The sequence below is a fragment of the Paroedura picta genome, chromosome 1 (genome assembly GCF_049243985.1).
Source record: "Paroedura picta isolate Pp20150507F chromosome 1, Ppicta_v3.0, whole genome shotgun sequence".
Classification (NCBI taxonomy): domain Eukaryota; kingdom Metazoa; phylum Chordata; class Lepidosauria; order Squamata; family Gekkonidae; genus Paroedura; species Paroedura picta.
Genome location: NC_135369.1, coordinates 86,829,116 through 86,850,166, shown reverse-complemented (window position 1 = coordinate 86,850,166; position 21,051 = coordinate 86,829,116). Strand labels below are relative to the sequence as shown.

At 44.1% G+C, this 21,051-nt stretch overlaps 1 protein-coding gene across 4 annotated transcripts in view; it reads right to left on the bottom strand.

Annotated features, from left to right (window-relative positions):
• The window catches only part of URB2 (URB2 ribosome biogenesis homolog), a 29,435-nt gene that overhangs the window by 741 nt on the left and 7,643 nt on the right, over positions 1-21,051 (bottom strand). For 3 of the 4 annotated variants that reach the window (XM_077346437.1, XM_077346443.1, XM_077346436.1), the window contains exons 5-9: positions 13,316-13,476; positions 8,689-8,799; positions 6,769-7,011; positions 5,241-5,331; positions 4,007-4,146 (exon numbers count right to left, since the gene is read on the bottom strand). In XM_077346437.1, coding sequence (XP_077202552.1) covers positions 4,007-4,146; positions 5,241-5,331; positions 6,769-7,011; positions 8,689-8,799; positions 13,316-13,476 — 746 coding nt within the window. Of the gene's footprint in view, positions 1-4,006; positions 4,147-5,240; positions 5,332-6,768; positions 7,012-8,688; positions 8,800-8,821; positions 10,703-13,315; positions 13,477-21,051 lie in introns of those variants that run through there. The other variant, XM_077346448.1, reaches the window with a different exon arrangement.

Below are 21,051 nucleotides of genomic sequence, written 5' to 3'. Positions count from 1 at the left end.
TGTTCAAGAGAGATATAATCCTAATTGCATAGCAGAACCATTCCATATAGTCTGTTCTAAAGTTCTTACTACCAGGTTTTGGAAATCATCCTTCAAATTATAAAGGAAGGTATCTTATCAGAATATTTATCATTACATGTTATTTGAAGCCAGGCAATCAATTGTTACTGTCATGATCACAGATCAGTCAAGACTGACACTCAGTCATCAGCACATCTAAGCACCATAAAATTTCAAAATCCCATAATGGGTTATTTCAGTGTAACCTAAAGTAAGATGATGTTCCTGTTCAAAATACAAGACGCTCAAGTAGACAAGACATTAACGTTTATTCTGCAGTAAAAGTGCTACACCCTCAGCCTTTCTGTCTCCACAGGCAAAACATGCATTCCTTATCCATTATCCTCTTAAACCAGAAAAACTAAACCCAATAATCATCAAAGCTCCAGGCAGAGCTAGAAGTAAAATCTTCTCCACCTGGGCACCAGCTGTTTCCTTCAGACACAACTGGCCCAGGCTCTGCAACAAAACATCAGCCCTAGCAGCTTCTGATGGGCCACGGCTACCCTCTGTAGGAAATTGAGTTATTTTTACAATGGCAAGGTACTTGCTCTATGCTGAAATTAGCTTCAAGCTGCCAGACCTGTTGTTCTAAATTGCTGGAATGACAGAAAGGAAGCTAGAGGCTGTCGTTAAAATCCAGGTTTTCCTCAGGCAAGTAATAAACTTCCTAATGCAGGAAAATTTTGCTTGCTCTGACAATGCAAATAATGTCACAGAGGTGGGGAAGAGACAGTTGCTATAAAAAGAATAAAATGATCAACATGTTACCATCAAAGCTCTGAAATGTATTGACACGAAGAAAACTGACACAGTTTATAGGAGTTATATTTAATGGGGTTCTAACAGCTTTCTGCTGGCCTCAATTTTCCACCTTACAAGCTATTTCGAAGATGAGTTTCCCCTAATCAACACTTGAAAATTACAACAGAAAATAACAGCAGGAAGCAAAACAAATAAATCAGTAGATTTGACACGGTGGAGTCTGACAAGAGCATCCAGGTAATGCTATCAGGAGTCCAGCAAGAGCAAGATTCAAGTTATTAGAATCACCTAATCTGCTTGCACGAGAATAGATATGGGTTGTGAAGCTTTTGTTCATTCCTGTTAAAAGAAAGAACTTTGTATGGAAGAAAAGGGTTGTGATGCAATAAACCACTTATCTATTCTCTTACCACGTAGGGGGCCCCATCTGGCATTGAACAGGGCCCAGATTTTTTCCACTGTGGCTCCTCCTTAATGGAATGGGCTTCCTGAAAGGGGGGGGGGAGAGAGAGAGACGTCCTCTCCGTGGAGATCTTCAGGAGGGTTGATTCTGCACCAGTGGCGCTGCTCTGGGCCACCACCAGTGCATTGCAGCAGAACAGCACACTCTGCTGCTTCCTGTGTCCTGATGGGGGACCTCTTACTGTGGTGGACCCATTCCGCCCCTGATTTCTGCATCCCAATGACACAGCTACGGCAGAAAGGTTTTGCTGCACAGCATTGCAGGGTTTTTTGCTTTTATTTGCAGGAAGGTGGAATTGCATATCAACAAGTTTCTCAATTCCTGGCAAACAGATTGGGAAGAAATGGAGGTAGTGACAGATTTTATTTTCCTAGGCTCCAAGATCACTGCAGATGGCGACTGCAGCAAATAAATTAAAAGATGCTTGCTCCTGGGGAGGAAAGCTATGGCAAATCTAGACAGCATCCTAAAAAGCAGAGACATCACCCTGCCCACAAAAGTGTGTCTAGTCAAGGCTATGGTCTTCCCAGTTGCAATGTATGGCTGTGAAAGTTGGACCATAAGGAAGGCAGAGCATCAAAGAATTGAGGCTTTTGAACTCTGGTGCTGGAGAAGATTCTTGCGAGTCCCTTGGACTGGAAGGCGAACAAACCGGTCAGTCCTAGAGGAGATCAGCCCTGCCTGCTCCTTAGAAGGCCAGATCCTGAAGATGAAACTCAAGTACTTTGGCCACCTCATGAGAAGGAAGGACTCCCTGAAGAAGAGCCTAATGCTGGGAGCGATCGAGGGCAAAAGAAGAAGGGGACGACAGAGAATGAGGTGGCTGGATGGAGTCACTGAAGCAGTAAGGTGCAAGCTTAAATGGACTCCGGGGAATGATAGAGGACAGGAAGGCCTGGATGATCATTGTCCATGGGTCGGACACGACTTCGCACCTAACAACAACAAAAGTTTTTTTAAATGCCCCATTTGTCCCTGCGGCACCACAAAGTGCTGCTGAGCTGACTGGGGCATTTTTGTCCCTGCTGGCATGCCATAGATGGGGAGGAGCTGAGCCAGGAAGGCCCGGCTCTCCTTCATCCATACAGGCCTGCACCTGGCTAGGCCCCATTGGCCCTCCGGGCGAAAATATTCTATAGTGCACCAGACCCAAGAGGAGGCTGGGCCAGTGACATCATATGGGAGAGGGGATTAGTCCCGCTGCCATATGAGCACTCACCACCTCACCCCCCTGCGCATAATTGGCCAATGTGTTGCAAAGCTTGCTTTCTTTGCCTGGGCTTTGAGATTTAAATAGCAGGGAAAGGGAGGGAGAGCTTTGGGATTTGCAATTTTATTCTAGTTTTAAATGTAAATTATTTTTAACTATTATTTTTAACTATTACTGCATGCTGCCTTGAATCACAATATAAAGCTAATAGAGAAGAGCTGACTACCCTGAAGGAGTCTCAGAGTGGCTAACAATTGTCTATCCTTCCCCTCCCCACAAAAGACACCCTGTGAGGCAGGTGAGGCTGAGAGAGCCCAGAGAGGACTGTGACTAGTCCAAGGTCCCCTAGCTGGCTACGTGTGGAGGCGGAGTGGGAAATCAAACCCAGTTCTCCAGATTAAAGGCTGCCACTCTTAACCACCACACCAAACTGGCTCAAATGGGATAGAGCAGCAGCTGTGCATAAAGACCTAGAGGAATGGAAACCTTGGCCATACTGGAGTGAAAATGTCAGCTGGTTAAGTAGCCATAGTTCAGGAGCTGACATTTTCACCAAGTCTTAAGTGCCATCAAGCTGTAGCAGGTGGGAGTACTGAAATAGAATCTTGGAGATCCAAGTCTGAATCCCCTCTTTGCCATAGAAACATGCTGGGTGACCTTGAGCCAGTGACACATTCTCAGCTGAACCTACCTCACAGGGTTGTTGTGAGGATGCAATTGAGGAGAGAAAAATTATGTAAGCTGCTCTGTTCCCTTTGGGAAGAGGAGTGGGATAAAAATAACAAACAATATACAATATATTTTCAGGTTCTTCTGCATTCATGTTTTACCCGGAGAGTGCTGCAAGCTTGCTCTCTATAAATGAGAGCGACAATTATCCAGATCATCAGAGCTAACAGACAGCATCAGGGATGATATTTGCTCAGTGGTGCAAACGTAAGTGGGAAAAGAAGATAAGAACTCTGGGTAGTGAAAATCAGATTATAAAAACCAATCACCTCCTCCTTCTCTCTTTGATCTTCTGTAAAACTAGGTGGTCTGTACCTGTATAGCCAGCTTGGTGTAGTGGTTAGGAGCGAGGACTTGGTGATCCGGGTTTGATTCCACGCTCCCCCACATGCAACCAGCTGGGTGACCTTGGGCTCGCCACAGCACTGATAAAACTGTTCTGACTGAGCAGTGATATCAGGGCTCTCTCAGCCTCACCCACCTCACAGGGTGTCTGTTATGGGGAGAGGAAAGGGAAGGCGAATGTTTCAGCCTCCTTTGGGTAGGGAAAAGCGGCATATAAGAACCAACTCTTCTTCTTCTCTTATAAGTCCTACAGATTTCAAGCTTGTTCCTAAGCAGACATAGATTTGCAGCAGCTCAACTATCACTGAACTGGGTATCTCTAAGGCATGGAAGATATAGGTGTACAAATTCTAACATCTACACAATTGGAAGCAAATATCTTTTTATATTTAGTACAATTATGTATATCTTTAGAATAAATAGCCATTAATTACCTTCTGCAGTTCAGTCACATACTGGCTCACAATAAAGGCAGAAAAAACAGTGAATTCTTCTGTTTTTGCAGCAATGTAACTATACATCCGTTCTACCAGCTGGGCACACTTAAGTATAACTGCCAATTCATCAGTCATCCCTTAGAAAAAGAAGTTTAAAAAATGCGATTTAAATATGTACACATACATTGGGATTTCTTGTAAAGGTCACTTATTAGAAATTGGTTAATCCAAGCACCTGAAGATGTGGTTAGCTTCACCCACCTCAGGATTACAATGCAATACATGGGAGATGAGCTACAATACTCTAACCCACATCTACACCTGAATCTCCACTCTTCTCCCTCTCTTTGGCTTCTTTATCCTCCTGGCAGGCTTGCTTTCTTCTTCTTCCTATTCCTGCTCCCTTTAAGCTCCCCCTTCCATACAACTGGATCTCTGTGCTACCTCTATCGTCCACTCCTCTGTGGTCTGTGTCTTAGCCAGCTCCTGCTCTCCAAAACCACATCCTGACTGAAGCCATTATTCACTTGCTTAGGTTGCCTGCTATCTCCATGCCTTCTAAGCCTTCCTGTGGCAAATTGGAGAAGGTGCCCTGTCACTGAGGCTATACCATCTTCTTTCAATATGCACTTCTAAGAGCAGCTGCCCCTCTAAGTCACACACAGGAAATAATTCTAAATTGAGGCTTCTGCAAAAGGGAGTTCTTCCACCAGACATTTGGTTGAGACTTAGCAAACCAACAACATCTACAGGGCCCCTGCTCCCTCCCTCCCAGAAATCCACTCATGCGTTCTGCTCTAGACTAGATTGTTATAGTCTGTTACCTCTGTTATAGTTTTAATGTTAAAATTATTGTTGTTATTAACACTAAGTTCCATGTACAATTTTCTACATTTTATGTAAACTGCCCTGAGCCTCAGGGGAGGGCAGGATATAAATATAAATATGAATATGAACATGAATATGAATAACAGGTGGAAAGAACAAGCCTCTGTGTAAATATTTACATGTGCGTAGTTGGGAAGGGGGAATGGGCAGGGCACTGCAGCAGTTGGCCTATGGTGATAAAACTGCTCCTTTCAGATTTCTATAACGAAAACTAATTCAATAAGCAACAAAGTAACTAAAGAACTAAGTTTGAAATTCTGCTACATATAACTTGCCCCTATTATGCAAACATATTTTATGTAGGCCAAGATAAGAAAAGGAAACAAAGCAATAAATCTCAGACCTCCATCTCCTTTCTGTCTTCCTTCATGCATAACAGAAGCCACCAATTTATGGAAGCCGCACAGGAAAGATGGAGCAGCTTTTAGCATCACCTGCAAAGCAATTAATTAAATAGGACACTGCAACATTTTGACATGCTTAAGATTAGAGCTGTGAATGTTAAAGTATATCTGGTGTGATATCCCAAATCCCAAATTTATATGTTCAAAATCTTTCAAAATATGTCATATTTTTTCATCTAGAAAATGTATACTCACTTTAGAAACGTATAAAACAGTTTAGAAGAGAAGAGTTGGTTCTTATATGCCGCTTTTCCCTACCCGAAGGAGGCTCAAAGCGGCTTACAGTCGCCTTCCCATTCCTCTCCCCACAACAGACACCCCGTGGGGTGGGTGAGGCTGAGAGAGCCCTGATATCACTGCTCGGTCAGAACAGTTTTATCAGTGCTGTGGCGAGCCCAAGGTCACCCAGCTGGATGCATGTGGGGGAGCGCAGAATCGAACCCGGCATGCCGGATTAGAAGTCCGCACTCCTAACCACTACACCAAACTGGCTCTCCAGTTTACAATAAAATGCAGATCATATTTTAAAATGTCAAAATCCAAAGCCCATAATAGAGTGGATTCAAACTGCAGGTCTAAAAATAACATACCACTATCCAAAGACTTCCAGAATAAATATTTATTACTCCTATGTCACTCTTCCAGAAGGTTTCCACAAAAAGCAACAGGACAAGAACCCAAGAAAGTTCCAAGCCAAAGCAGGGGAAGGAAATGTGGGACAGCTAGAATCTATAGTAGCCCATCATAAAAGCCCTGCAAATATTAAAGGCAATGGAACTGAGTCTAGCAGTATTGTGTAAAGCAGAAATAACATTCCAGATGCTATAGAATGCTAATCAAGCCCCAAAAACTCATTTTTCAATATTTATTTTCATCATCACACATCTGCATTGCTTTCTCTTTACCAAAAAATGCTTTCACTATCAAACCAAAGAAGGTATGAAAGCATATTTATGGATGCGAAACAGGTATTCCCATTTTCTTGGTTCTGCATTATCAAGCCAGTATGGATTGGCCAGATGCCTATTTGTTTGCTCACACAGAAGTACTTTCAGAGGAACGTGGAAACTGAGGATGTGTCATAGGAATAATGAGATGAAGTGACAGTGGTCTGAGCTTTAAGACAGCTAAGGGACACAGAATTCAGCATCCTCAGAATGAAAGCTCTGAAGTGTCAGAAACCAGGGCAGCCAGCACTTCAAAATTAGATATGACTGCCCATTACACAAGTGCATTTTTTTAAAAGCATGATGCACAAACCCAGCTTTAAGAGCTCTATTAATGAAAGTACAACTTGAGAGATGCCCTTCTCATCCTGATGTAAAAATGTCTTTGCTGGAGATCAGTCCTTGGGTGCCATGACATACAAAGCATGGGATCTAATTCCGGCTACCTACTGGTACTGCTTTGCGGACCACTTCAGAACCACCAGGCCAGAACAAAAAGAAAGAACGGTGAATTAATTACCTTAGGGTGGCACTGCAGTATGGAAAAAAGCACTTCATGAATTCCCAAGAAGACGCTGTAATAGTCTTCTGTTTTTAAATGGTCAAGAGGGACAGTCAGGAGAATGCTGAACACGAGGCTGACATGATGAGGATTGGAGAGAATCCCTTCTCCTTGCCTCAGGAGGATGGCTGCTGCATCCAGGATAGGCACAATGAGGGTGGGGATCATTGTGTGGTCTTCAGAAGCCTCTTGGGCCTGCATCTAACCCGGAAGACACAGGTAGGGGGGAAAGATGGTGTGCATGATATCAAACAATGAAAACAGGGCTACCCAAAATATATGCTGTACAAATGCAGTAATGCCTGTAAATGCATATCCAACACACCTCAGGTTAATTAATTCAGAAGACCTATGTTTAATACCACATCTCAGATATGACTTGTAAACTCTATATATTTCTACATTAGGCTACCCAAAGACAGACAAGGGGCAAGAACTCCGTAGACGTCTTAAGGCTGCACATCTACTACAATGAAACTGCATTTTCCCCTCCCAGAAAAACATGAATTACAGTCTATACCTGAGAAACTGCAACACTTTCCAGAAAATGTATCTATTGCTATTGTTATTGCTATTTGGAATGTGTTTGGCATGGCTGCCACAGGGATGGGGATGTTCCCCAAAAAAGTGGTTTGGAGTTCGCAGCAGCTCCTGCCAGCAGGAGAAAGAGAACAAGAATGACCTTGGAAGGGACTTCCCTGCTACCTTTTGAGAACAGGGGGAGAATGCCCAGGAACATCAGTTTTGCTCCCCCCTGCTTCAAAGGGGAGGGGAAGAACAAAACAGAGAGGATTAATACTGCCAGTCGGCTATTTAAACCTAACAGCTGATGGCTGACCCCCGGTAGCTCAGCTGTCAAGTTTAAATGGCTTGCTCTGAACAGCCAAACCAGACACAAGTCCAGGAAATGTTAGGGACGGTGCCTTCTCTGAACATCAGTTTGTGAACTCTGAACTGGCTCGAGTACAGGCTGAATTTTGGATTGTGCCCACCCCTATGGCTGTATACTGTCTGTGATGGGAGTGGTGATTCAACTGGCCATACTCCCACACTGGTTTTTGAATAGTTTTCACCTTTTTTTTTGCCATTGCTGACTATGTGCTCCCTCATAATGAAAATCCAGTGGAAGAAAGGTCACCCAATTTGTCTTCCAAACCAAGCCCAAAACAACAAGGCTATCTTTCTCTACCAGAACCACCTATCACTATTGATTTTTAATATCATGAGTGGCTGCATGCACTAGTGTTGGGTGCAAATCCAACATCATTTAAACAAAACAGTGCACAGAACAACGTGACTACCCTCTTCATGCGGTAACTTAAATAATAGTGCATATGTGCAAGGCAAACAGAATCAACTGCAACAGTAGCTCCGCATCAATATGGCCTAGATCAGAGGTCCCCGACCCCTGGGCTGTGGCCTGGTGTCAGGCCACGGAGGCCTCGGCATCAGGCCGCAGCTCCCTCTCCCGGCCCCCACCACCCAGCGAGAAGCTCGCCAGGCCGCAAGCAAATCGGCCGCCGAAGTGGCTGATTAGCTTGCAGCCTGGCAAGCTTCTTGCTGCGGGATGGGGGTGGGGAGAGGGAAGCGCGGCCACCGGCACGCCAGCGGCGCAAACACACATGTGTGGACCTGCCACACATGTGCATTTGCGCCCGTCGGGGCCACAAATGCGCACACGCAGCAGTTTCATGCATGTGTGTTTGTGCCCCCGCTGGGTGCAAGCTCATATGCACAGCAGTTCCGCACATGCTCGTTTGCATGGGGGCTGCCGCACATGTGCGGGGTCCCGGGTCGCCCTCCCCCCCTACCCCTTCGCAGCGGTCCGCAACTTGAAAAAGGTTGCTGACCGCTGGTCTAGATTGTAGTAATACTTACAACTAAAGCGGTGATTAACTGTGGACTTGAAAGCCAGAAAGCTTTCTCTTTCTCTCCACTTAAAGGGCAGCCAAGTAGCAGTTTAACTAGAGTAACAGCTGACAGTACTTGCTGCAGAAAACAAAGCAATACAATAATTGAAAAAGGATACTGTTCATTTTTAATGGTAGGGAATTCATTAAAATTGCAGAGGGAAGGACAGATAATCTGGTTATGTCATTGATTCTGATAATCTTTTTGAAGCAGGTACAGAATTAGAGAAGCTAACTGATTTATGCATTCACAGACAAGTAAGACCATCATACTTACTTTGTTGTAAGTGTACCAAAGTTCGGTCCAGGGTGTTCCCAAACTAGACCCCTGAACCAAACCAAAAGCCGTGAAACACTGACTGGTTCAGGCCAGTCTGTTTCACTTCTCCCCACTTAGAAGCAAAAGAGACTGCAGAGATGTTTGGCAGCCATTTCATCAATTAGTTGGGCTGCCTCTTGATTTGAAGTGGGAGGGCGAAAACTCAGTTACTGAAATGTTTGGCAGTCATTTCAATTGTCCATTTTGTTTCCCCCACGTAGAAAGCGGGGGAGGGGGGAGTGAAACACCTGCCCTTAGCCAACCAGGCTATAAAAATAAAATTATTACTACCTTTGACTCTGCTACCACTAACTTAAAGTTGTTCTGCAATATTTCCTCTTGCCTGATGGTTTTCATTTAGAATAGAACAAAAGAAAAAAATACGATGTTTAGAGCAAAAAAAGATAATTATTGACCCATGCCTAACATTTGGTTGGTCCCAAAACTGTCTGGCCAGGGAAGATTATCTGATTTCCACCCTCCATTCAATGATACAAGATGGGACTGGAAAGGGAAAAGATAGCACAAGGCCTGTGTTAAAAGCTTTACTTTATACACAGTGTTGCAAATAGATAAGCTTTTGAGTCCAGCAATTCTTTTACCCATTTCATGACAGAATCCTTATCAGAATTAGTTTTTTCTGGGGTGTGGCTAAAGATGTCGTCCTGAGAGGGTGGCAGGGCATCTGCTCTGCTATCTCTGAAGCCTGACAGGGGTCAATTGCGCAAGCAATTGGCAGAAAAGAGGAGGGGTACGCAAACCCCACCTCACCTTTCTACCCAGGAAGTTCTTGGGGCCGTCTCCAATCCTTTAGGGAGTATATCTCCCTGGATTATAGGCTGTCAGCATTCCAGGTCCAGAGGACGACTGCCATTTTCTATCTCGGACTTTCTTTTCTTTCTTTAATCTTAAAGTATCTGCTTCAACCCTACACGATGATTTACCACAAATGAATGTTTTGAACTGAGGGGAGGACATCGGCTGAGTTCCAAAACATCATTTACTGCAAGTACCTCTCATTGTTTTTTTTTCTCCGTCTCTCTTCCTGCATCAAAGCCCTTTGTTTCCCCCCTCCTCTTACTCTGCTCTGCCCGAAGCCACCTCGTTATGAGGCAGGCTAATTCTCCTAACTAAGCAGAAGAAGGACTCAAATCAACTCGAATTAATTGGCAAAAGCTCTTATTGTAATTGTTTTGTTTTTCGGAGATAAGAGATAAGAGCTGTGAATGGGAAGATCTCACGAGAACTCTGTGCCAGCACGAGAATATCTGCCTTAACTGACTTCAATACGTGTCATGCCAGATGATAAAACAGAGGACCTCTACTGGCCACTTGTAAAATTGTTTGAGGCCGTTTTTTTTTAAAGTCAAAAACATGTCTATGTTAAAAAGATTGGCTCATCTAATAGAGATACAAACCCAAGATTTCAAAGTATTTATAGATGGATTGGTCAAAAATATCTCCAAGGAGATCCAAGATGGCAAGGAAGAAGTCTCCAATAGGAATGATGGATCGATAACAGTGGCTGATGACTGCTTTAAACAAGGTGGAAAACCAACAGCAGAAGAGAAATCTGAAATTCATATCTTCAAGGAGATCCAAGATGCCAAGGAAGAAGTCTTTAACAGGAATGATGGATCAATAACAGTGGCTGATGACAGCTCTAAACAAGGTGGAAAACCAACAGTAGAAGAGAAATCTGAAATTCTGGAGACGGAAAATGGGATGCCGGAGTTCTGCAGCCCAGATAAGGACACCCTTTTTAAAAAGACATACAGCCATCTCAAAGCAACAGTGTACAAAAATCAATCAAAAGAAATATGGATCTGCAGTGAAAGTAACCGATTTAAAGGAGCTCTTTGGGGGAAAAATTGTATTGATACTGGAGTCCAGGAGGTGCAACGGCCTCAAGATTTATCGATGCATATTCTACGGGAAAGAGTACAACTGCACTTTCTACGTCAAAGGCCAATGGGACAGAATATAAGTCTACGGGAACGACAAGATGTAACAAGCCTCGAGATGAGACCCCCTTAAGAAGACCGAAAGCTCATATTGTTTTATGTTTAATGTTATACTGTATTCTATATTTCTATTTTTATGAAAAAGGGGAAGCAGTGTCTCTTTCTCTCTTGTTTCTTTTCCTTTGTAGGCATATAGGTAATATAATCATTAGTGTTGGAAATATAAAATGGGGTTCTCCCCCCTTATTTTTTCTTTCTTCTATTAGTGTATTGTTCTAGGGCCAAAGCCTACACTGACCTGTAGAAAATGTTTAATGTTAAGATTTCAACTTAAATCTGAAAATATACCTGTCAGGATGGCTCTTAGAATGGGTCAAGTATAAATTGTTTTGTAGATGTATCAGAATAAGGATAAGGAGAAGCTATAGAAGACTGAAAGCTTATATTGTTCTATGTTTAATGTTAAGCATTTAATCTAAACCTGGAAATCTTATTATTCTCTGTATTAACAACATATACTGTATCCTACGTTGCTATTTTTATGAAAAAGGGGAAGCAGTGCCTTTTTTCTCTCTTGTTTCTTTTCCTTAGTAGGCATATAGGTAATATAATCGTTAGTGTTGGAAATATAAAATGGGGCTTTCCCCCCTTATTTTTTTTTATTGGTGTATTGTTATAGGGCCAAAGCTCATATTGATCTGTAGAAAATGCAAAGCTCTCAACTTATACCTGTCAGGATGGCTCTTAGAATGGGTCAAGTATAAATGGTTTTGTAGATGTATCTGTATTAAGGATAAGGAGAAATTATGAAATCCTTTTGTAATTTTTTTTCTTTGTACATCTTTAAGGCAAAGCCCTACTTTCCTCTCCCTTCATCAGGGTACTGATACAGGGCCAAAACTCATACTGTTCTATAAGAAATGTTTAATGTTAAGCATCTAACTTAAACCTAGAAATATCTGCCAGGATAGCTCTTAGATTGTATCAAGCAGTTAACGTGAGGTCTACGATCTCTCAAGTAAGTTGATTAATAATAACTTTTCTTTTGTATATCTAAACAGGCCTTTTTTTTTTAATGTAGTGGAAATGTGGATGGCTCTTAGACTCATGGCTCTTAGAGTTTGGGGCAAAAGTTTATATCACTGTGGAGTCAATGTGGGGTCGTATATTTTCAAATGATGATTATATTTTATTTACTGCTTTTTGTATCAATAACTCGTGTTGCATCCTATATTTCTATCTTTATGAAAATTTAAAAAAATCATTACAATAAAAAAAGAATTAGTTTTTTCTATACAACAGCAGACATTTACTAATAAAGCTATTCACTGTGACCAAGAATCATCGGATGAGGCTAGTCTGTGTGATAAGAGCATCCTTTTCAAAACCTTTTAATGTCAACGTATCTTTTTAGAAAAACATGACCATCAACAGAAAAGCTGTTGGCTCAACAAGCAGCAAGAGATACTCTATGAAACTAAAATTTGGGTCATTATTTCTCTGTTAACTCCCACATTAAAATAATCAATAGTTCACAAATTAAATTAAAACATCCTTCTGATGAGAGAGGAGATGTAAACACAGAAGGGTGGTAAGGGGGTTGATGTTCCAGTATTGTCTCTAACTCCCAACTCTGTCAGGTAAATTAGGCTAAAAGAGAATGCTTGGTCCTGTGTCACCCAGTGAGCTTTATCTATGATGATTTAAAACAAGCTAAAGAGGAATGCACGGAACTGCCAGGTCTCCTTTCACAACAGCAGCCCATATTCCAAAGATCCCGAACTGGAGCCTCTGAAGGGGCAAAGGCTCATATTTTTGGTCACTTCATTGTTGGTACCAGAATACCAGGGCATGGCATAGCATATCCAGTTAGAACAGGACACTTGGATTCCTCACTTGAGTACTTTGGGGAAGAGCCAAAGGCTATATAATAGGGCACATGCTTTGTACATGGATGGTCCCAGGATTAATCCAGTACCCACCCGCCCCTCCAAACAAGAAAAGAAAAGAAAAGGACTTCAAGATAGCAAGGCTGCAACTGCTCAAGACCTTAGAAGATGGCTTAATATCTTCATTTTTAAAAATCACATCTGTAAAAATCAAAGCTACATTCTGATGTCTCCTCCCAAATATGTGGAAAAATATATGATGGAACTGGGGCATAAATGAGATATTCACTGATACACGTATCTGATGGACTCATGAAAGCTCATACCCCAAATATCTTTTTGGTTTCTAAAGAACTACTGGACTCCTATTTAGCTCTTCTGCTGATTCACATAATAAGAGATTATAAATCAGAAAAACCTTACCTCAGAATTTTGTTTCCAAGCATTGCTGATGTCCAGTCCCTCAAGCACCAGCCTCAGTATGGCACAAAAGTTGTCACTGGTACAATTCTTCACTAGCTGCGCAATCAGTTCTGACAGCTGCATTTCTATGCTTTGAATGACTTGAAGTGTGATTCCTGGACCTGAATGGTTCAAGAGAAAGTCATCATCTGAGTAGCTCAGGTCCCTGGAACAGTGCTAGGTTTTAAGCATCCTAGGAAACAGGCCTGGGTGAACATTAATGCTTTCCAAGCACAGGGCATCTCACACCTCCCTGTGCCTGTCACCAACAACACAGAAAGGCACTGCAGTGGTAATCCAAGAGTTTTTTTTAATTAAAAGAGACTAGTTTTTTCACAATTGGGGGAGTGTGTGCCATTAATTACTAACATGGACAGTTTTATTTCTCTGTTTTTGCGAACTACAACAGAACTCAAAAGGACCGATTAGCTGTTTTAGCAAAGAATTATCATATGGCATAATATGGCATAATTTGGATACTATGACACAGTTTACTAATTGGGCACTAATTTATCCTTTTCTATATAGCTGCACTTTCATGATCCTTGTTCCATTTTATCTAAGGAAGTGTGCCTGCACACAAAAGCTGATACCTTGAATAAATCTTTGTTGGTCTTAAAGGTGCTACTGGACTCAAGTTTTGTTCTAGTCAGTATTTTACTTGATATTCTATATTTTCATGGTGGTCACATGTCCAATGCATAGTTTATCTTACATGGAATACTGACAAATATGTATCTATTTTTGTAAACAATTTTGATCCTGCCTTTTAAATATTGTTTTTAACAATTTTGGAATAATTATACTATGGGATATTAAATATAAAATTGTATTTTTATACATTCCTCTTGAAGAAGAAAAGTAGGGTTTTTTATACCCCATTATTTATTTATTTATTTATTTATTTATTTATCTATCATACTTATATACCGCCCTCCCCGGAGGCTCAGGGCGGTTTACATCATAACAGAGAATACATAAAACTGTAAAACATGTATAACTGATAACTAATAATTGTAACCAAATAACAGTACAATATAACTGTATAATAATATAGTAATACAAACAGGTCCAGGGCTTATTGATGGGATTCTGAGGGGGGTGGCTTATTGATGGAATTCTGGGGGGTGGGTGGGAGGGGAGCAGGTGACCTTTGGTCGTTGTTGATTACGTCTGGTCTCGGCCAAATGCCTGGTGGAGGAGCTCCTTTTTGCAGGCCCTGCGGAACTGTTTAAGCTCCGTCAGGGCCCTGATCTCCTCTGGGAGCTCGTTCCACCAGGTAGGGGCCAGAACAGAGAATGCCCTGGCCCTAGTCGAGACCAGACGGACTTCTTTAGGGCCAGGGATCCTTAGCGGATTGGATGGCCCGCTTGAGACGGGGCCAGAGAGGGCGTCAGGGAGCTATCTCATCAATGGCAGTCTGTTATGCCAGTCACTGACCAGGCCATTGAGAGAAGTGCCGGGAGGTATTGGTTCCCACAGAGCATTCAGTAATCCTATTGGATCCATAAGTCTCCGTGGGTGAGCTAAAATTTGCTCGGCGCCCAACTGAGGAAGTGTTGGGAGCCTTACCCGCATAGGCGGGGAGGCGGTCCCTCAGGTACACTGGGCCCTGACCGCGTATGGCCTTGAAGGTAATTACCAGAACCTTTAGTCTGATCCGGAATTCGACTGGTAACTATTGCAGCTGATGGAGAATAGGCCGGATATGGGACCTCCACGGTGTTGCCGTGAGGATACTGGCTGCTGCATTTTGAACTAGTTGTAGTTTCCGGGTCAGGGCTAAGGGCAGGCCTGCACAGAGTGAGTTACAAAAGTCCAGTCTAGAGGTGACCGTCGCATGGATCACTGTGGCTAGATGTTCCGGGGCCAGGTAGGGCGCTAGTAGTTTGGCTTGGTGGAGATGGTAGAATGCCAGCCGCGCTGCCTTTGTGATCTGAGCCTCCATTGTGAGGGAGGCGTCCAGAATCACGCCTAGGTTCCTGGCGGAGTGAGCCGTAGAGAGCTGCACGCCATCAAAGGGTAGGCAGGCACGCTTCCTCGCATGGGCCCTTCCTACCTAGCCACAGGACCTGCGTCTTTGAAGGATTGAGCTTCAGACGACTCTGCTTGAGCCATCTCATCACTGCTTCCAGGCAGCTGGCTAATGCTTCTGGGGGAGAGTCAGGGCGGCCATCCATCAGGAGGAAGAGCTGGGTGTCATCTGCATATTGATGGCAACCCAGCCCAAACTTCCGTACCAGTTGTGCGAGAGGGCGCATGAAGATGTTGAATAGGATAGGAGAGAGGACCGCTCCTTGTGGGACTCCACAAGTAAGTTGCCGGCGGTCTGATGTTTTCTCTCCTATTGCAACCCTCTGTCCATAATCCTGGAGGAAGGAGATCAGCCATTGAAGGGCTGTCCCTTGTATTCCAGCATCGATGAGGCGGCGAGCTAGAAGCTCGTGATCGACTGTGTTGAACGCCGCTGAGAGGTCTAATAATATCAGCAGTGCCAACCCGCCTCAATCCAACTGGCGACGGAGGAAGGGATGAGTCTAGGACCGAAGCTTCTTCCAGGTATTCCGTCAGTTGGTTTGTGACTGCCCTTTCTATCATCTTGCCCAGAAACACTAAGTGCGAGACGGGCCTGTAGTTGTTAGGCTCTTGTGGATTTAGAGATGTTTTTTTCAACAGTGGACGTACCACAGCCTCTTTCAAACCCTCCGGGAATTCTCCTGTTGTGAGAGATAGGTTGATTATCTCCTGGAGGGGGCCCTTTATCCTTATGTTGGCTGTTTTTAAGAGCCAGGATGGGCAAGGATCTAGTGGGCACGTAGTTGGTCTTGTTGTCGCTAGTATCCTGTCCACTTAAGTCAGCGTGAGTCGTCTGAAGTTACTCATAGTTTTCTCCAAAGACGGCCAGGGGGCCTCTAGTTCATTTTTAGTATCTAAGGTTGGAGGGAGGTTGTGGCAGAGTGTCGAGATTTTGTCCGCAAAACGACTCGCAAATGCCTCACAGCTGATGTCCAATTGGCTACTGTTTTGTTGCCCTTCAATCAGGGCAGTGAGGGATCGAACTACCTTAAACAATTGAGCTGGGCGTGAGTCTGCAGATGCGATGGTAGCCGAGTAAAAATTGCGTTTTACTGACTTCACCGCCATCTCATAGGCTTTCACTTAGTTAGGAGAATTAGCCTGCCTCATAACGAGGTGGCTTCGGGCAGAGCAGAGTAAGAGGAGGGGGGAAACAAGACACGAGTCTTCCTCCAAACTCGCTCTAGCCGTCTCAGTTCCTGTTCCTCAGCTCCTCGGTGTACCAGGTGGCCCGCTTGAGACGGGGCCAGAGAGGGCGTCAGGGAGCTATCTCATCAATGGCAGTCTGTTATGCCAGTCACTGACCAGGCCATTGAGAGAAGTGCCGGAAGGCATTGGTTCCCACAGAGCATTCAGTAATCCTATTGGATCCATAAGTCTCCGTGGGTGAGCTAAAATTTGCTCGGCGCCCAACTGAGGAGGTGTTGGGAGCCTTAGCCGAACCTTTAGAGCATAGTGGTCTGACCATGGCACGGCTGTTGTTGTGACCAGATCCACATCCAAACCTACGCCAAAAATAAGGTCCAGGGTGTGGCCTGCTTGATGGGTGGGGCCAACAACAAATTGCGAGAGCCCCAGTGTTGCCATGATTGACACAAGGTCCTGTCCAGTTCTAGAGGACAATAGCTCAGCATGGACGTTAAAGTCCCCCAGGACTAGTAGACTGGAGAACTGTAGCGTCCAGGCCGCCACCGTCTCTAGCAGGGCAGGCAGGGCATCTGGCGGTGCATTGGGCGCGCGGTACACTAGCCAGATGGCCACGCTCTCGGTTGATCCCCATCCGAGGCCAACACATTCAATGCCTGGTATTGACGGCGCAGGAAGGGTTCTAAAGGAGAAAGCCTCTCGGGTTAGGATTGCCACCCCTCCTCCCCGCCCCGCTGTCCAGGACTGGTGGAGGACAGAGAACCCAGCAGGGGCTAGGTCTTTGAAGGCAACTGTTTCTCCCTCCCTGGTCCAGGTTTGTCACGCACGCCAGGTCCGCTCTTTGCTCCGCAAAGTAGTTTTGCAGCGTAGAGATTTTGTTGTTTATTGACCTGGCGTTGCACAGCACCAGTGTCAGAGGCGGGTTGTTTACCTTTGCCTCCACCCTAGTGTCACGAGGGATGGGGTGGAGTCTGGAGGGGGCCCGAGTATGGTTGGTTTTCAGCCCCCTTGGTTTGATGTATCTCCGCCATCCGCTGTCCCTGCCTTTGCCCCTTATTATTGGGATCCCTGACCCTATCAAGGCCCCTGCTTTTTCTCCTTCCTCAGTTTTGTTAGGCATTATGAGCTCTATGGACACTGTTGGTTCAATTCTTAGTTCTATGGTTTGGCTGGGGTTGATTGTTAAACCCCAGTTCTGTCTTTGAGTGCGTGAGTTTGTGTATCTGTGGGAGGTTGGCCCTGATTGCTAATTTCAGCCTCTCAGGGCTTCCCAGTTCCACTTGTGTGTAGTTATGTGCTGGGTGTAGGGTGTGTATCGTTGTGGGTGCCTGGAGGAGTGGGTCCCGATCGCCTGTTGTGGTACCTCAGGATTGCCCAATCCAGGGGTGTGTGGTGTATGAGTGGCCTGTGTGTTATTTCATGTTGGGTTGCAATTGGAAGTTATGGATTGGGTGGTGGTTAGTTGACAGTTAGGGTTGTTTGGTAAGTGGAGGGTAAGTTGATAGGTTGGTTGGATTAATTACTTCGGCTGGGTTCAAGTAACTTGATTTTTGGAATTTAATTGTTTTGGGTGGGTTGGGGTAGAGTTTGGATTGTTGGGGTGGGGGTTAGTTTTTTTTATAGAATTGATTGTTTTGGGTGGGTTTCGGTATTGGGTTGGTATAGATTGATAGTAGTTGATTGAATATGGTGGGTGGATGGGCAAAGTGTTAATTTAGTATGAAATCAATCAGGATTAGTTGATTGTATTGGTTTGGAGTAGATCTGTTGGTGGCAATTTATTGTTTTGGCTGGGTGGGGATGTTGATTTAATTCGGTTTGGTTGGGTAGATGGGTGGGGATGGGTGATGTTGATTTAATTTGGTTTGGTTGGGTAGATGGGTGGAGATGTTAATTTAATTTGGAGTCAATTAGGTGTGGGTTGGTAGTTGGTGAAGGGAACTCTTCTTATTTCTCTCCTGTCTCTCTCTTCCCTCTTTTTTCTTCTTTCCTCCCTCCCCCCTTGTTTTTCTCTTCTTTCCCCCCTCCCCTCTTTTTTGGTCCTTCTTTCCCCTCTTCCCTTCCTTTCCCCTTCTTTCCCTTCCCCTCTCCCCTTTTTTCCCCTTTATTTCCCCCCTCCCCTCTTTTCTGTGCATATCACAATGTTCCCGCCTAATTCTTTTCGCCGTTGCTGGTAGTTTGGCTGGTATCTTCTTTTTCGCTCTCTCTGTCCTCTCCCCTTCCTTCCCCCCCTCCGTTTTCTGTTTGCAGCTTTTTTATTTTCCCGCTTGATTATCTTCCCGCCCTATTTGTTCCCGCTCAATTTCTGACAGTTGTTTAATGTCCTTTCCCCCTTCTTGGGTGGGTTTTCACCGTTTGAGATCCTCTCCCTCCCCCTAATTTGCTTCCCGCTCAATTATTCCCGCTCAATTTTCTAGACGTTTGGTATCCCTTCCCCCCTCTGGTGTAAGCAGCGTCCGTCTGTGTCCCTCTCCCTCCCCCACGCAATCGAGACGCTATTCCCGCCCAGGACCCCCAATCGCTTGTAGACAGTCTCCCCCCCTTTACTATCCTAAGAAGTCTCCCCCCCTTACTATCCTAAGAAGTCTCAAAGCAGCTTACAATCATCTTCCCTTCTTCTCCCCAGAACCGGTGGGGCTGACAGATCTCAGAGAAAACTGTGACTAGCCTAAGGCCCCCCAGGTGGCTGCACATGAGGGAGTAGAGAATCAAACCCAGCTCTCCAGATTAAAGACAACTGCTATTAACCACAATACCATGCTGGCCTATATGGAGAAACACGTAGGGAATTTGTAAAATAAATCTATTACTTTATCATCTGGCATTCTTTCCTCGCAGGTCTACTCTTGCCTTGGGTTGAAGCCTATTCTGGGACAGGGGAAGGGAACAGAAAAGACTGTTCTAATAGGCCACTCGTTCTCACAGAAGTGCAGGAAGCAACATGGGGAGATTTCCTAGCAGCCAGAGGCTTTCTCTAGAACTCAACTAACCAATCAAACCAAATTGCAGTCGTCTAAGTGCTGCCTAATGAACCCAGGTTTTAGACACACATTGGAAAGAAATGGGAACCATCTCCAGTTCCACAGTTCACAATTCTTCTGAAATAAGCTGAACCACACAATAGGTCTGAATATGGTAAATTAGACCAATGTTTTAATTCTATTTTACTTGCATTATAGAATTATCAGTCAAATTCTAGATCAGACTTAAGGTTTCGGTAATCACCTTTAAGGCAATATGTAGTCTGGGCCCAGGGTACCTGAGGGACCACCTCTCTGCCTCCACCCCTCAAAGAGCTTTATGCTCCACCACCTCCAACTGGCTGGTGATCCCTGGCTCCAAGAACTTCAACCAGGGCCAGAGCTTTCACTGTCCTGGCTCCCAGCTGGTGGAATGAGCTCCCAGAGGAGATCAGGGCCCTAACAGAACAATTCTGCAGGGCCTGCAAAAGAGATCTCTTCCACCAGGCATTTGGTTGAGGTCCACCGAAACTAACAACATCAACTGGGCCCCCTGAACTCCTCCCCATGAAGTAAACACCCTGAACTGTCCAATCATGGGACTGTTAAAATGTTGATGTTGTTAAAGTGGAAAGACATGCCACTACACCGGCACCATTATTGGCATGGCCAGTTGTTGTACTCCCTTGTTGCCCCAGCTGACAATCATTCCATTATAAGAAAGGCTTATATCTTTTTACCACCATGTTGTATTTTTTTCTGTAAAATTCTATGGGATTATTTTAATGGGGTTTTATTGTATCTGGGTCGTTGTGTAACCTGCCATGAGTAGCCTTGCTGAGAGTTGCAGGTAACAAATCAAATCAAATAATAAATGAATAACATTGATGTTATTAAACACTGTTCTCTGTTATCACTGTTACTCAATTTGCATGGGTACCGAGTTATACTGTATTGTTCCTTGTTTCCCACATTCCATGTAAACCACCCTGAGCCAGAGGGGAGGGCGGTATATAAATATAATTAAATAAATAATTTTTGAGATGGTTTTAATGTCTTTGAATTAAATCTGCTAAGTGTTGTTCCAGTTATGTTAAAACAAAGGAGACAGTCTGGGCCTCATTAGTGAGGAGAAAAACGTACATGGAGGCACTTACCATGGTGGGCACTAGAAGACAAGCTGTGAAGAAGTACCACCACCTTCCTGATGAAGACTGACCCATATTTCCTCTAGTTATTAACTATTAAGCAGAAACCAAACATGTTTCCAATTCTGCTGACAACAATGAAGGAGAGAAACTTGCCCTTTTTAACATTTAAAAAAAAGATTTTGCAAGTCTATGAATTTTATGTTTTTCTGGGCAACTCCCAGACTCCACCTTAGTGGACACAGAATGCAGCCCATTATGAGATTTTTAAAAAGGGAGCCTGGATACTGGGATGAGTGCCAAGAAACCTTCTACAGAATACATGCTGCTAAGAAAAGTCAATCTTGTCCACACACAACAGTATCTT